Raw genomic sequence first — 16,260 nt, 5'->3', positions numbered from 1 at the left:
GTCAGGCAGCATTGATGGAGAGGAATAAACAGTCAACTTTTCAGACCGAGTCCCTTCACCGGGACTCATTGCTCTTTTGAAGACCTGTTCTCATTTTAATTGATACATAATTATACCATCTGTAATTTCATATCTCCAGAATAACCCATAACAGAAGATACTCAAGTTTTTCCACTTTCGTGTTCAGAATATTAAACTTCTTTTTAACAAAAGAAACTGAACCTGTTGGGATTCTCACCAAGATGGGCAACTTCCATAGACAGATTAAAAAAAAGTTAATGCAAGTTAACAAAGTTAGATGAGGTGGATCTGAATAGTTAATTCTCTTTCTTCTTCTGCAGATGTCATCTGACTTGTTGAGTGTTTCCAACATTTTCTCTTTTTGTTTCAGATTTCCAAAATACTGTAGACAGTTTTTTAAAAAAGAGCTTGTGTGAAAATTGAAAGAAAACATACTCAGAACATGTTTATTAAAAAAGATTTTTTTTCACAGCCCAAGTGTGCTCAGTATTGGCCCACCATGGATGTAAAGTCCATGTACTTTGGTGACTTCTCTGTGAGAATTAGTGAGGAGAAGTTATGTCCAGACTATGTTATTCGGAAGCTCTTCATTTCGCAGGTAAATCACTCTATTGCCTTCTGTTCCAGTCATTCTTAAACTTTGCTTTGGCTGACTAAAGAGACTATTAATTGATATTTTACTGAATTCCTTCAGAAGGAAAAATCTCCAGAGCGAGAAGTCACACACATACAATTCACCAGCTGGCCAGACCATGGTGTTCCAGAAGATCCACATCTTCTTCTCAAATTGCGTCAGAGAGTTAATACCTTCAGAAACCTATTTAGTGGTCCAATCGTTGTACACTGCAGGTAATGTCATAGCCTGGAAGTAATTGCTTTCTTGTTGTTACTAATTTGCTTGTCTCATAAATGGAATTATCATAATGCAATATAGAGATACATCCGAGAATACACTGGGACGCATAATTAGTGATGTAAGCTGGGGTCATTGGGTGTATTGGGTCTTTCAACATCAGGCACTCTCGCTCAGGTGACCCAGCCAGTGTTGATCAGGTGCCAGCTTGTGTCATAACAGTATTGGTCCACAGGTCATACCTCTTGATCCATAGTCATCTGGAGGCATCAACAGCATCCTCTGTGACAGTTCAGATGGCTCTTCTCTTTGCAGCCCCCTGTAATGCCAAGGAGAGAGTAGGTTCTACAGAGTGAGCAGCCAGCAAAACCTCTGTGCCCCATCACTACGGGCTGGCATCGTGCCCTCCACCCCTGTCTCTGGTGCTGCTCTACCAGCTGCTGGTATTCGGCCTTCTTACGTTTGGACACCTCCTTAATCTGGTATTCCAATTGCATGTCAGTCCTACCATGACCACCTATTTTGAAGTGTCTGGCAGAATGACCATGTCAGGTCTCAGTGATGATGATGTAATGAAGTCAGGAAACTTTAATTGCTTACCAAGATCGACTGTCAGTTGCCAGTCAGACGCCATGGCGAGCAAGCCTGCCGGTAATCTGGGCTGAGGCTGTGATTGGTCTCCAGTTTTGACAAAGGCTATGGGTTTTCTTGGTTGGCAGAGGTGCTTACTGTTATTAATGGCCAAGGAGATATTTTCTTCCATTACCTTCAGTACCTGCTCATGGTGTCAGGAGTAGCGGCCTTCTCCCGAGGCTTTCAGGCAGCTGTTGAGGATGTGTCCCAGGATCCCACTGCTAGGGCAGAGAAAACATAATGGTGCCTCACAGTTGCCCCATTCAGAAGGTTCACTAGACCATGCAGGATGTCATACATAGCCTGGATCATGAACTTGACGCACTGGGATTCTGTTTGCCAGGTGCTGGACCTGGCAATGCCATGCCCAATGTGATCAAAAAATATACATCAAGTGAGCGAGCTAATGCTCCTGTTTGAGGGTGATCCTATATAAGGAAAATACAATTAAATATTCTTGGTTTTGTGAAAGTAGCATAGCTATTCTTTGAGTGAAAATGTTTTCTCTGTCTCTCTCTGATCTTTCAACTAATGACTTCAATTTATCTTCCTTAATTCTCAACTGGTAGGAATTGACCCTTCCTGATCACTCTGCCAGGCCCCTCATTACTCTTTACACTTTAGGAGAATTTTCCCTTAATTTCTTTTGTTTAATGAGTACAACATAGCCTGGTGTACACTTTCCCAGCACTGGTCAATTCCTCCTAAATCTCTTGTACACGCTCTGTGGTACTGGTCCATCCTTCTTACTCTACACTTATCAGATTCTTCTTTCCCTTCGAATGTCTGTTACTGGCTATTCATAATGTGAATGAAGAGAGTGCATTGAATAATAAATATACCAATTAACATCATCTTCGTTCATGTGGTGGGAGTATGAGTGTGATGTCCAACAAGCTCTTTTTCTTCCAGAAAGAAACATCCCGGGAATCAGGTCTATAATTTATGTGTATTTATCAGCCATTTGCTTTTACATATGAAACAATTTTATTGATTTTATTCACCTGCTTTAGCTTCCATTTTGTGGCAGTTCTTCAAAATATTGCAGTTGTTATAAATTCTAACACAAACCAGAAAATGCTGGAAAGTCTCAGCGGTGGTGGAAGGGGGGGGGATGTGAACTCTTTCTTGATTCACACACAGATTCCTGAGCGCATCTGGCGAGTTTGAATATTCTTGAGAGCACGGTAAGACAGCATGTTTAACTATTTGCCACATTTCTTCACAGTGCCGGGGTGGGTCGCACGGGCAGCTACATTGGAATTGATGCCATGTTGCAGGCCCTGGAGGCTGAAGGACGAGTGGATGTCTATGGTTACATAGTTCAGCTCCGTCGGCAGCGCTGTCTCATGGTGCAGGTTGAGGTACGCTAATCATTGCATCACTCGCTCTCTCTGCTGAATTACAAAGGACAGGGAGAGAATTCAAGCTTATTGACACATCCACTTTCTATAAGTGCACTATCTCGGCAATGGGGATTGGAAACTATTCAGTGAGATGCAATGCTTTCCTTGTATTGGATATGCTTCACATTTCATACCTCTCACAATATGTGGATACCAGTTGGCCAGTCAGATCTTGGGTAGCTCTCAGAGCGATCTCATCAATCTCATTTCTCCACCTTACATTTTCCCAGCAACCTGTTCTTTCGCACATCCATCTATCCCACCCTGCTTCTGCAACCAAATTATACCGGGAAACTTGCATTGACCAATTAGTCTGCATATCGTTGAGTAAGGGCCATTGAAATTGTCACGGTGCCACACAGCACAGAAATGCTGAGTCAACACCAACCATCGAGCACCCATTTTAGAGTAATTCTTCAGCAATCTCAGGTAATTCTCCCACAGTCTCATCAGTTCCTCCACTGCACTTTGCCCTTCACACATCAGCATTCTAAGCAGATTTGTGCAGCGTGGCAAATTTTGTACTGATTGCTCAGCCCATTCTTCCTTTCACAGAGCCAGAATCAGGTTTAATATCTCTGGCATATGTCATGAAATTTGTTGTTTTGCAACACCACTACATTGCAATACGTAATAATTATTTAAAACTTCAAAGGGCAGTAAAAAATATATATTTAAAATTAAGTAAGTAAGTCGTGCAAAGTGAGAGCAAATGAAATAGTGAGTTAATGTGATTGGGTTCATTGCCCATTCAGAAATCTGATGGTGGAGGGGAAGAAGCTGTTTCTAAAACATTGAGTGTGTGTCTTCAGGCTCCTGTTTTTCCTCCTTGACAGTAGCAATGAGAAAAGAGCACGTACTGGGTGATGGGGTTCATTCTGATTGATGCTGATTTCCTGAGGCATTATCTTTTGAAGGTGTCTTGCATGCTGGAGAGGCTAGTGACCAGGGTGAAGAGTTGGATGTGTTTATAACTTTCCTCAGATTTTTCTGATCCTGTACTATGGAAATCCAAGCAACACATACAAAATTCTGGAGGATCTCAGCTGGCCAGGCAGCATCAATGGAAAAGAGTAAACAGTCAACATTTCGGGCCTGATAGAGGGTCTTGGCCCGAAACGTCGACTGTACTCTTTTTCGTAGACGCTGCCTGACCTGCATTCTGTGTGTGGTGCCTGATACTCAGGTTTTTGTTCTCACACAATTTGTCAAGACTCTCTCCCACCTCTCTGTATGCTGACTCATCATTGTTGCTCATGAGGCCAAGCACTGTTACATCATCCGCAAACCTGACGACGTGGTCTGAGCTAGATTTGTCAGTGCAGTCCTGAGTCAGTAGCATGAACAGCAGTGAGCTGAGAACTTAGCCCTGGGGGGGGGGGGGGGGGGGCACCAGTGTTCAGTGTGATGGAGCTTGAGATGTTACTGCCAACTTGGACTGACAGGGGTCTTTCTGTCAAGACAAGATCCAGTTACAGAGAGGGGTGCTAAGTCCAAAAGAGAACAGTTTACCAACCAGCCTCTGAGAGATGATCATGTTAAATGCCAAGCTGAAGCTGATGATATGAGGCATCATTTTCTAGGTGGGAGGCAGGATGGAAAACCAGGACTATAGCGTCATCAGTGCGTGGGTCTGAGCAGTAGGCAAAATGGAAAGGGCTAATGTAGCTGGAAGGTGGGATTTTATACAATGCATTGCCAGCTGCTCAAAGCACTTCATGATTGTACTTTTGAGTATCGGAATAGTGGTGGCTGATTTGAAGCCTGCAGGGTCAGTGAACTGTTGCAAAGAGATATTAACTATGTCTGTAAGACCCTGTTAGTTGGACCACACAGTCGGTCAGCACCTGACCCAGTACATTGTCTAGCCCCTCAGCTTTGCATGAGTTTATCCTGGCTAGGATCCTCCTCACCTCAGCTGTGGCCCTACAGGCTACCTGTTCCTCAGGGGGAGAGGAGACTTTCCTCAATGTTATGTCATTCATTTCTATTGAAATCACCTCCCTACGCATTTACAGCTGAGAGGGAGAGGATTATAAGGCAAGAAATAAACTGTGGTTCTGTAAAAATCTATTGAGCTGGCGAGTAAGAAAGCTGAGATAGGATCCCAGGTTAGCTTGCTTTCGAAGCTTAGATTCTACTGCATTCTTTGTCAAATGAGATACCTTTCACCTACATACTGATTGTGTGTTTGTGTGTGTGTTTGTGTGTGTGTGTGTGTGTGTGTGTGTGTGTTTGTGTGTGCTTGTGAAAGATCCATCATTGGAATTAGACTTAGGAAGATCAAGTTAGTTTTCAGGATTGCTAATTGATTCATCCAGTCACCCCGCTATCTGAAGCACTTTCAAAACCAGTGATTAACAATATTGACTTCATCCTGTCAACCTGTCACTTTTATCATTTGGCTTTGATGTGAAGGTGTTGAATCTGTGGAATTCATTGCCACAGACGGCTGTGGAGGCCAAGTCATTGGGTATAGGTAGAGGAGGTAGATAGATAGCTTCTTGATTAATGAGGGGCGTTAAATATTACAGGGAGAAGACAAGAGAATGGGTTGAGAAGGATAATAAATGAGCCATGATAGAATGGTGAAGCAGACTTGGTGGGCCTAATTCTGTTCCTATGTCTTATAGTATTATGATGAGTTGTCTGAATGTATCGTGCATTAATGCTATGTTCTGTTGCAGGCTCAGTACATTCTGATCCACCAGGCTTTGCTGGAGTACTACCTCTATGGTGAAACAGAGGTCAACCTGTCTGAATTGCCCAAATACCTCACCAATTTTAGAAAGAGGGACCCACCTACGGAGCCTTCCCTCCTGGAGGCAGAGTTCCAGGTTAGTTCAACTAGCCAAGTACATAACCTTAGTGACAGCATGAGTGATGCCAAGCAAATGACAATTGCTGTTGAGATAAAGTTTAGAAGCCAGAATCATCTTGTCATGTTTAACTGGGATGGTATACAGAAGTAATACTGAGTTGTTGCTAGATTACTATGCATTTCACTTCAGAAAGGACATGGTATCGACTCAGTGGAGCTTTACTCAGGCTTTATGATTTAGATTCTGTTAACCAGTCTTGGATTCCTGCACAATTTAGTTAAACTTTTAATATTTTGGATGGAATTGTTGAGCTGGATCGCGTAGCAGCCAAACAAAGCTAACACAATTGCTGCTGCCGGCAACCCTGTGGAGCTGCTATATTTGCAAGACATGTTCTCACTCCAATAATGGTTGCTCCAAAGTTGAAGATGTGTACTGGATCCTTTGTTAGCTATTAGCAATGAAACTTCAGCATACCTAAGCTTAATTGAGTGTTATTAAGCAGCCAGCAAAAGATACGACATCTGCCGGTCTCCAGCTACGAACAAAGCATGAATACGTGACTTATTCCCTTCGCTTTTACTATGCCCCACTCATGTGACTAGTTACCATAACAAACATCATAAACCTGCAACACAAAATACAGTGCAAAAACAGAGCAGATGCATGGTTTCTACAGATAGGATAAAATCTGTTCTCCTAAAGGTGTGAGGGAATCAAGACATTAAAATCAGCACCAGGCCATATAACAGAGAAATTAGGAAATGCTTCTTTATGCAATAGTTTACTGAATCATCTCCAATAAAGGACGCTAGATGCTGGTTCCATTGGTAATTTTAAACTGGGAATCAATAGTCTTTCACCAGCTAATGGCTTTAAGAGTCAAAACACTTCAATACTATCAGGAACAGTTTACCCATGGTCTCATTGAGAAATGGAATAGGCTCTGGGGAATTTGGAGTTATGAGGCTATAGAGGAATGCATGGCAGCTGACTGACTGGGCAAACTGCTGATATTGAAGGAGCCCAGCTGCGGCACTGCTCCACTGAATGGAATTATTCAGTGCCTTAGTGATCTACTGCACAGCAACACCATGCAGAAACTGTCAACAGCCAACCCATTTCTAGAGTCTACGATACAGAACAGAAATGGTTCATTGCCCTTTACTTCACAGTGTAAACCCGTAGTGGAGAGAAACTAGTGTTATCCCCATAATATTTGTATGTTTGATTTGGGCCATAACATTTCTGGCAAACTATTGCTACTAAGCAGTCCCCTTTTCATCACTCTTTACTACTGGTTTCTGTTAGGTTTTCATAGCTGCAATTTTAATGCTGAACACTGAGTGCTGGGATATTTAAAAGGGAGCCTTAATTTCAGGACAACCTTCTGAAATCAAATACAATATTAAAATATATGACAGCCTTTTGTTTTATTTTAGAGATCATTGAGGGTTCTTACATTTTCATGTTTAAATTTTGAAGTGGGTGGCAAGATGAAATGAGGTATTGGGCTCCTGTTTTTGTAATAAATGGTGAAATGATGAATAACAATTTGAAAGGAAACTCGTGAATTTGTGGAATTATGTGGGATTAAGAACTCAAAACCAAATCAGTGCCTGAAGGACACATGCTGAGGAGACTTTATGTCTAACAATATCGAAAGCTGATTATAACATACGTTCATAATACACTGGTTAAATATGGAACCAGCTGTTGGTGATAGAAGCGGTGCTGGACTTTTGCTAAAATTCGGAAATTTCTCAGCATTTCCATTTTGAAGATCTTCACTCAACATTAACATGGTTGAGGAACCAAAAGAATCTGTTCAACTAGAAAAAGAATATCAGAAACAATTTTGAGAGGAACTAAAATGTACAATGAAAACCTGAAGAATCTGGCAGTTCAAACTGTACTTCTCAATGTCATAATATTTTGGAAGAAAGCAAACATTAAGTGATTTGTTTTATTATGTCAGTATAAATAGGTTTTATCATGTTATACAAACATCACTATTTGTTATCCCTAATTATTTCAGAGGATTCCATTTTATACTGAATGGAGATCCCAGACAGCAGCAAGACACGCTGATAATCAAAGCAAAAACCAATCACTTTCAGTGATCCCATGTGAGTATTGCAATTTCTCTCTGTCAGATTCTTTTTCTCCCTTATTTTCTCTTCCACTTCTTTTTTTCTCTCCCCCTCTCCCCCCTGCCCCCCCTACACACACACACACACACACACACACACACACACGTTTCATGGGATTATTCAGATTTCTACCACAACAGCACTTTGTTCTATTTTTCTGAAGTCATACAGCAATACAGTATGGATGCAATTCCTTTGGCCCAACAACTGTTCCCATCTAACTTGTCCCAATTTCTTCTGTTTGGCCCACATCATGCCAACCCCACATCATCCATCTGCTTCTTAACTGTTACTATTCTACCTGCCTCGATAATTTCCTCTGGCAGTTTGTTCCATGTATTCACCTCCTGTGCGAAAAGCTGCCCCTTAGGTTCCTTTTAAATCTTACCCCTCTCACCCTACACCTATGCCCCCCGGTTTTTGGACTCCTCTGTCCTGGGGGAAAGAATGTTGCCATCCACCTTATCTGCCCCTCTCATAGCTTTAAGTTTTTTTTTATATATTTCAAAATATACTTTATTCAAAAATAAATATATACAATAAACCATTCAATAACTTCTCCTCCTTTACATACATTTCCATTATACTCAGTGAAATATCCGTATTAATAGCCACCCATGTGGCACTCCAGTAGTTCAGCTTAGCATATCATTGTTGAGGGGTATACTCCCCGCCCACCGATCCCTCCCACTCCCACGGGTGGAGAAACCTATACTGTGGTCCTTCCCCACCGGGCCCTTGCGGTGGCTGCACCAAGTTTCAGTGCGTCCCTCAGCACGTACTCCTGCAGCCGAGAATGTGCCAGTCGGCAGCATTCTCCCACGGACATCTCCATGTGCTGGTAGATCATCAAGTTTCGGGCTGACCAAAGAGCGTCTTTCACCAAGTTGATGATCTGCCAGCAGCTTTAAATACCTCTGTAATGTGACCCCTCATTCTCCTATATTTCAATAAAGACCTGGCCTGGCCGGCTTCACCCCATGATTCAGGCCTTTGAGTCCTGGCAACATCCTCGTAAATCTTTTCAGCACTCTTTCCAGTTTAGCCACATCTTTCCAATAGTACCTTGACTAAAACAATATTGCTTGGCTGCCTGGAGGAAAAGCAAAGCAGCAAATTGGGTGTAAGGATTTAAGAGTTACCATGGCATTATGGTTATTGTTGCACTGGTATCCAGCTGCCAGGATTGTTGATTTGGAGGCTAAAACATGAAGCCTGGGAAGCCAACTTCAGTAGTAGTGACTGATAATCTACCAGCTTATCATGAGCACTTATTTGCTTCATCAATGCTCTTTAAGGAAAATCTGTTATCCTTGCCTGGTCTAGCCTTTCTGTGACTCCAGTAATGTTGCAGACCCTGCAGTCACTGTGTCTCCTGGACTCTGAAATGTCAAAGCTAGTCACCCATTTTAAGGACAATGTGTATCACCCAAGCTCGTAGTTTCACATTTCATATATGTATAAATAGAACATAATTTTTACTTTGAAACTCATCCTGAAATGCAGACTAAATGTGGTTTATGAATTTCTTTTTCTAAAGATGACTACAACAGAGTTTATGTCAAATTGGAGAGTGACAAAAGCAAGGAGAATGAAAATCTAAGTGACACTGAATCGAGCTCTGATGATAGTGATGATGAAGAATCCACAAGATATATCAATGCTTCCTACATAGAAGTATGTATCAGCGTTCACATTACAATAGTGCTCCTCTCAGTGCTTTGGTGATGGGACAACTAGACACTTCTTTCCTATGACCTTAGGAGCAAAAACTGTCATTTTAATTTCAAACCTCCACAGTGTTGTCATGATCCTTGTATATGTTATTGTCTCCGCCACTGTTTGATCAGGGTTACCACAATGCAGCTTGGCAAAGTTTCAAAGTGCCACTTGTTGATCAGGGGGGCACATCAGCCATGACCAGTTCCTGTCTTGTTTAAGATTGCCCACATAGCAGGTAGAAGTCTAGTTGTTGTATTTTCTTTCTCATGAAGTAGGAGGCTATGTAGAGCATTAAGTGTGGGTCAGATTTCAAAGTATTCTCATCTGATCACTGCCCCCAGTTATTTCCCAGAAGTGTATTCTCTTGCACATGACCATTAACTCCCTTTGATTTCTTGCTACCTACCTACTCTGAAGACAATTTACTATAACCAGTTAGCCATCTTTGGTCTTTGTAGCTCAGCGAAAGCTGCAGGTTCACAGAGAGAACTCGCAAGCTCCACAAAGGCAGTTGTCAAATTGGATACAAGCTATTTGTGTGTGAAGTTGTCTTCTTCCCAAGTTCTAGGTGCTGTGAAGTGGAAGGTCCTCAGGTGCTGCGCAGAAAGGGCTTGTGGAGATCATGCTTTAGTTTGGTTGGTTTGGAAAGTCTTGAGTAGGATGCACCCATTTGTGTTTATAGAGATATGGTCACTCAACAGGAGTGAAAGAGTTGAGTGGAGTGGACCAAATGCACATTAAAATAGACCTGATTTTACATCGAGGGGAAAGCTGGGCACCATCAGGTAGCAAAGAATCCTGTGAATTGTCACTGCCAGCTGCTTCGATGCAGGGACACAAAACAGAGAATAAACAATATCTCTGAGAGAAAAGAATGAATATTATAATTTACAGCATGAGATTAGAGACAGTCTCTCTGAAAAACTTGGGGCTGAAAAGGCCGGCGGAGTTGGGTTCACTATTAGTTGTCAAAAGAGAATGGTATGAATAAGTTTGAAGGGGTAACACTTGCAACACAGTCGGGAAAGAGGAGGGGGCCAGGACTGAACAGGTGTCTCTTTTAAAGAACAGACACGGATATGATGGCCAAAACACCACCAGCTTTGCATGACTCCACAGCAAGTACTTTTTAAAAATGTCTGCATTTTTGGGCTGCCTCAGTTGCTCAGCTTGGTTTATAAATAATTGTTTTTTTTTCGGGATTTGGGAACCTCTGGCAAGGACAGCATGTGTTGGCCATCCCTGCTTGCACTTGTGAGAATGGCTGGTTGGCTTCTGATGAAAGTGTTCCCTCAGTGGTAGAGTGTTCCAGCGTTCTTGCATTTAGACCCAACACAGTCAAGGAATAGTTTAACTCTCATGGAGCTGGGAATTTCAATTTAAGCAAAAAATAAAAAAAACTAAGTCCCGGTGATAATAACCACAAGCCTACCATTTATTACAAAAATCCATCTGGTTCGTTCATGATTCTCAGGGATGGAAATCAGCTAACCTTTCACTTTCTGGTATGTCTGTGGCTACAGGTATCACAAACATGGTTGCCTCTTAACCACTCCTCATGTTATGAGCAATTAGAGATGGTCAGTAACTGCTGACGTAGCTTTGAACATCCACCTTCTGTGAACTAACAAAGAGAAAATTCCAAGTCAAGATGCACGCTGGAGGGGGAACCTGCAGGTGGCGGTGCTCCTGTGCACATATTGCCCTTGCCCTTCTTTCTGATGGAGGTTTTGGGTTTGAGAGGTGCAACTGAAAGAGCCCAGGTGATTTAACTGCAATGCAAATGTGTGGTGAAATGCTGCTGTTAAGCTCCACATCAAAAAAAAATATGCTTCCAAAGACCTTGACCTTTTGTGAATCCCCGATAAAATGCCTCACAGGCACCTGCCCACACATTAAGCAACAGCGTTTTCAAAGGATCCTGCAATGAGTCAGAAATGTGCTCTGCCTCCTGCTTGTTTCAGCCCAATAATTTTCACCAGACTTGCCAGACAAGAACTTGCCATCCTGTGGGGTGCAGCAATAACTTCTCACCTCCCCTCTCTACTTTTCTCCAATCACTTTAAAGTTATGCCCGCTCATATTTAGCTCCCCAGAGAAGCAGTATTAGCTGCGATTTCCCTAAGGCAGGAAGGGAGGCAGGGTTTAAGCAGCATTAGGGAGGGCAGTGTGAATTGTGATTGCTTGAATGAGATTGGAGGCATAAGCAGCAATGCACGTTTGCGAAACGGAAGGGCCAATACAAGCTACGTGTAGAAAGAAGTGCCAGCATAAACTAAGGGGAGGAAGGATGTTTAGTGTGTTTGCAAGGAAGGAAGAAAGGAATAGCAGTAGGGGGAAGACTGTGCCATCATGGACTGAAGAATGGAAGAACAAGATATGCATGTCTGTATAAACTGAATGAAGAGTGAGGGCAACGAAGAATATTGCAACATAAGGGACAAGAATAAAGAGAGGGAGCACCAGAGTGACATTGGAAGGAAAAAATATGAGAAACGACAGTGCAATCCATTGGAAGAAAGGTTAAATTCTAATTTGGGGAGGGAAGCGAAAAGTGATTAATCTTTATGAACAAGAGAAATAGGAAGTTTGTGAGGGGAAACATGATAACCATCTGTGTGTCAACCTTTGGGTTGAAAGTAGCAATTTTTGCCATAAGCCTCCAAAAACACGTCCTTGATCTGGTAATGTATCATTGTCCACTTAGGTACTGTTTTGAGTTATCTTTTTTTTAACTACCACTGGCTTTCTTAAAGCTCTTGGCCAACCATTGTCTATTGTCCAGAATGATTTGGCACATGAATCCGTATGTTGAGACTGCTTTGTTTCACCCCTGAGAAAGATGTATAAAAAATTTGGTGGAACATGAAATTTTTGCCTGCAATTAGACTTGGGTCTTTAAGAAGTAGATAGAAATAAAGGGAATATGTTGAACTTTTCTGTTAGAGGAATAGAAAAATGATCATTTATTCTATAGACAAAAAACAGAATATTGAACCCGAAAAAAATGTGTAGAAATGCTCTAAGACAGTGTACGCAAAGGTGGATCTGAATCCACAAGGCACATCAGTAGCACTACAAACTGAAACACCACCACCCCAACTCTGCATTGTATCTTTCAGGGATATTGGCATACTGAGACACTGATTGCGACTCAGACTCCACTGCCTGAAACTATTGCTGACTTTTGGTCGATGATCTATCAGAAAAAGGCAAAGCTCCTCATATTTCTGGGCCAAGTAAAAGACGACAAGGTAGGAACCAAGACTTCCCGGTGCTGACCTTGCCATTTAATGCTTCATTTTATGTTTCAAATCAGAGCACTGCTTTGATAGCTTTTGAGAAGGTACTTGCAACACAATTAGTTAAAATCAAAGATGGTCTTGTACTAGTACAAGCGTAATTACTGTGAGTATCCTAAGATAGTCCAGGGCAAGAGAGGTGCAATATTCTGAAGGTGATGAAATTTGGCTGTTTCATTGCTGCCCGTATTGCAGATCTAAGGCCACATAGGAATAATATAAAATGGATTATTTTTATCCCTGATTTATTGGTTCAAGAATAAAGATATAAGGCTTGTAAATTTGTGCTAAAGCATGGGAAATGGAGAGGATGGTGGGAATTCTGCCCTCTGATGCCCATGAATCACATGGGGATCATAGTAGCTTTATGCTCACTTAGACATATTTGCAAATCAAATCTTTGGAGGGTTGGGCGATGTGATTACCCAGACCAAATAGAAAGCCATCCATTGAGTCAAACAATTGTCTGGATTGACTGACAATATTTTGAGTCCTTAAGAGTACCCCTGCTGTAGGGACAACCCCAGCCATCCTTTTACCAGAGGCTACGAAAGAGACTATTTCTATGCTTACTCCTTGACTGTCAGAGATCCTGTCACAACAAAGATTTGGGTGTGAGGGACAGTCAGGTTTAGACTGAGTTTCCATCCATTCCTCCTGGATTGTGTTCACATAAAAAAACAGGGTGTTTTTAGCATACATAGATGCACTTTTCATGCAGATTTTGTGTACCACAGCATAGCAGGACAGGTGCTGAGAGTTAGTTTTGCAGTTTTATATATTATTTTATTCTATATGCCTCAATATTTTAAGAGTTGTATCATATTATTTTTAGGATTGTACACGATATTGGGAAGATGAAAAGAAAGCTTATGAAGATATTGAGGTTAAGTTGACTGAATGCAATGAACAACCAGAGTTTACTGTTCAAGTCTTTGAAATAAGACATATAAAGGTAAACACTTAATGATCTTCGATGGTTTAAAAGCTACTCACAGAGTTCTCTCACATTCTGAACCGCACAAGCAAGAAATTTAATTCCACAGGAACAACATGGACTATTGAATTCCTAGTCCTGGCTATCTGTGTAGCAGCTATTTATCAAACTGGTATGTTACTAATTGCACTGATTGAACCACCACCATAAACTGGACTGGTCAAAGAACACTGAGGCTGTCTACAAGAAGGGTCAGAGCCGTCTCTATTTCCTGAGGAGACTGAGGTCCTTTAACACCTGCCAGCCGATGCTGAGGTTGTTCTACGAGTCTGTGGTGGCCAGTGCTATCATGTTTGCTGTTGTGTGCTGAGGCAGCAGGCTGAGGGTAGCAGACACCAACAGAATCAACAAACTCATTCGTAAGGCCAGTGATGTTGTGGGGATGGAACTGGACTCTCTCACGGTGGTGTCTGAAAAGAGGATGCTGTCTAAGTTGCATGCCATCTTGGTCAATGTCTCCCATCCACTACATAATGTACTGGGTGGGCACAGGAGTACATTCAGCCAGAGACTCATTCCTCCGAGATGCAGCACAGAGCGTCATAGGAAGTCATTCTTGCCTATGGCTATCAAACTTTACAACTCCTCCCTTGGAGGGTCAGACACCCTGAGCCAATAGACTGGTCCTGGACTTATTTCATAATTCACTGGCATAATTTACATATTACTATTTAACAATTTATTACTATTTTTCTATTACTATTCTATTACTATTTATTATTTCCATGACTATTACTATTTACTAATAGTAGTATTACTATTACTATTTCTATTACTATTTATTATTTATGGTGCAACTGTAACGAAAACCAATTTCCCCCGGGATCAATAAAGTATGACTATGACTAACTCATTTACCTTATTAACTATGAGATGTGGGTTCAGATGAAGAACTTTAAGTTTGATTTGCATTCTTTACCTTAAGCTGGATTTATTTTCTGTAGCATGCCTTTATTTTTATTTTCTGGCCCTTCCTGTTATGTCTTAACTTTCATTCCCAACCACACCGCCCCACACACCATCCTGTCTCACTTCCCTCCCATTTTTCTTTCTCTAATTGATTCAAAACATTTTCTACAGCCCCATTTACATTATTTCTCCAGTCCCAGTATGATTCAGATGAATTTTTTTCCAATGGAACATTCTCCCCTTCTCCTTCATACTGATGTTGGTGCTCTATGAATTGAAGCCATTTCGCCAATACAAAAAAAAGATGTGGAACATGAGACCCGAACTGTCAAATGTGTTGCTGTGGTGCTTTAAGTTATGCATATAATATCCTCTAGCATTTCTTTCTGTCAGTGAAAGTGGAATTGCAGAATGTAGATCTAATGCCAGAAAATTACTGAATAGAAAATGCTGGGAAACGTTAGTCAGAAAAAAGATTCAGAGCACTGGAGATAAATTGATAAATTGGTTTATTAATATAACGTGTACCGAAGTGCAGTGAAAAACTTGTCTTGCATACCATCCATCCAGATTAATTCACTACTACACTGCATTGAGGTAGTACAAAGTAAAGCAATAGCAGAGTGCAGAATAAAGTGGTACAGTTACAGAGGAAGTGCAGGGCAGGTAGAAAGTATGGTTTCGAGGTCATAATGAGGTAGATTGTGAGGCACCAGTCAGGTTTCTTTACCGTGGCATCAATGTGGTTATACCAGGACAGGCTGTGGGTGAAGTTCACTCCTAGGAACTGGAAACTCTTAATCCTCTTGATGTCAGCACCATTGATGAAACAGGAGAACATGCACTGCACTCCTTCCTGAAGTCAATGACCAGCTCTTCTGTTTTGCTAACATTGAGGGTAAGGTTGTTGTCACGAAACCATATCACTAAGCTCTCTATCTCCTTCCTGTACTCTGACTCATCATTGTTTGAGATATGGCCCACTACCGTGGTATCATCAACAAACATGTGGAAGGGATTAGAGCAGAATCTAGTGTGTTTCATAAGTGTACAGGGAGGCGAGAAGGTGACTGAGTATAAAGCCTTGTAGAGCACCAGTTGTGGGCACATGGCCAAGTGTTAAGGCATTGGACTAGCGACCTGAAGGTCGTGAGTTCGAGCTCCAGCCAAAGGAACGTGTTGTGTCCTTGAGCAAGGCACTTAATCACACATTGCTCTGTGACGACACTGGTGCCAAGATGTATGGGTCCTAATGCCCTTCCCTTGGACAACATTGGTGTCGTGGAGAGGGGAGACTTGCAGCATGGGCAACTGCTGGTCTTCCATACAACCTTGCCCAAGCCTGCGCCCTGGAGAGTGAAGACTTTCCAGGCGCAGATCCATGGTCTCGCAAGACTAACGGATGCCATAAGAGCACCAGTGTTGAGGATAATCCTGATAAT

General features: G+C 41.8%; 1 protein-coding gene across 20 annotated transcripts in view; it reads left to right on the top strand.

Annotated features, from left to right (window-relative positions):
* The window catches only part of ptprc (protein tyrosine phosphatase receptor type C), a 158,451-nt gene that overhangs the window by 134,864 nt on the left and 7,327 nt on the right, over positions 1-16,260 (top strand). For all 20 annotated transcript variants that reach the window (XM_072274166.1, XM_072274167.1, XM_072274165.1 and 17 more), the window contains 8 exons: positions 494-619; positions 716-870; positions 2,736-2,871; positions 5,601-5,750; positions 7,774-7,864; positions 9,429-9,565; positions 12,733-12,864; positions 13,748-13,867. In XM_072274166.1, the coding sequence (XP_072130267.1) occupies positions 494-619; positions 716-870; positions 2,736-2,871; positions 5,601-5,750; positions 7,774-7,864; positions 9,429-9,565; positions 12,733-12,864; positions 13,748-13,867 (1,047 nt within the window). The remainder of the gene's footprint in view (positions 1-493; positions 620-715; positions 871-2,735; positions 2,872-5,600; positions 5,751-7,773; positions 7,865-9,428; positions 9,566-12,732; positions 12,865-13,747; positions 13,868-16,260) is intronic.

The sequence above is a fragment of the Mobula birostris genome, chromosome 12, assembly GCF_030028105.1.
Source record: "Mobula birostris isolate sMobBir1 chromosome 12, sMobBir1.hap1, whole genome shotgun sequence".
Taxonomy (NCBI): domain Eukaryota; kingdom Metazoa; phylum Chordata; class Chondrichthyes; order Myliobatiformes; family Myliobatidae; genus Mobula; species Mobula birostris.
Note: the sequence above shows the minus strand (reverse complement) of the source record. Positions and strands in the feature narration are given on the sequence as shown.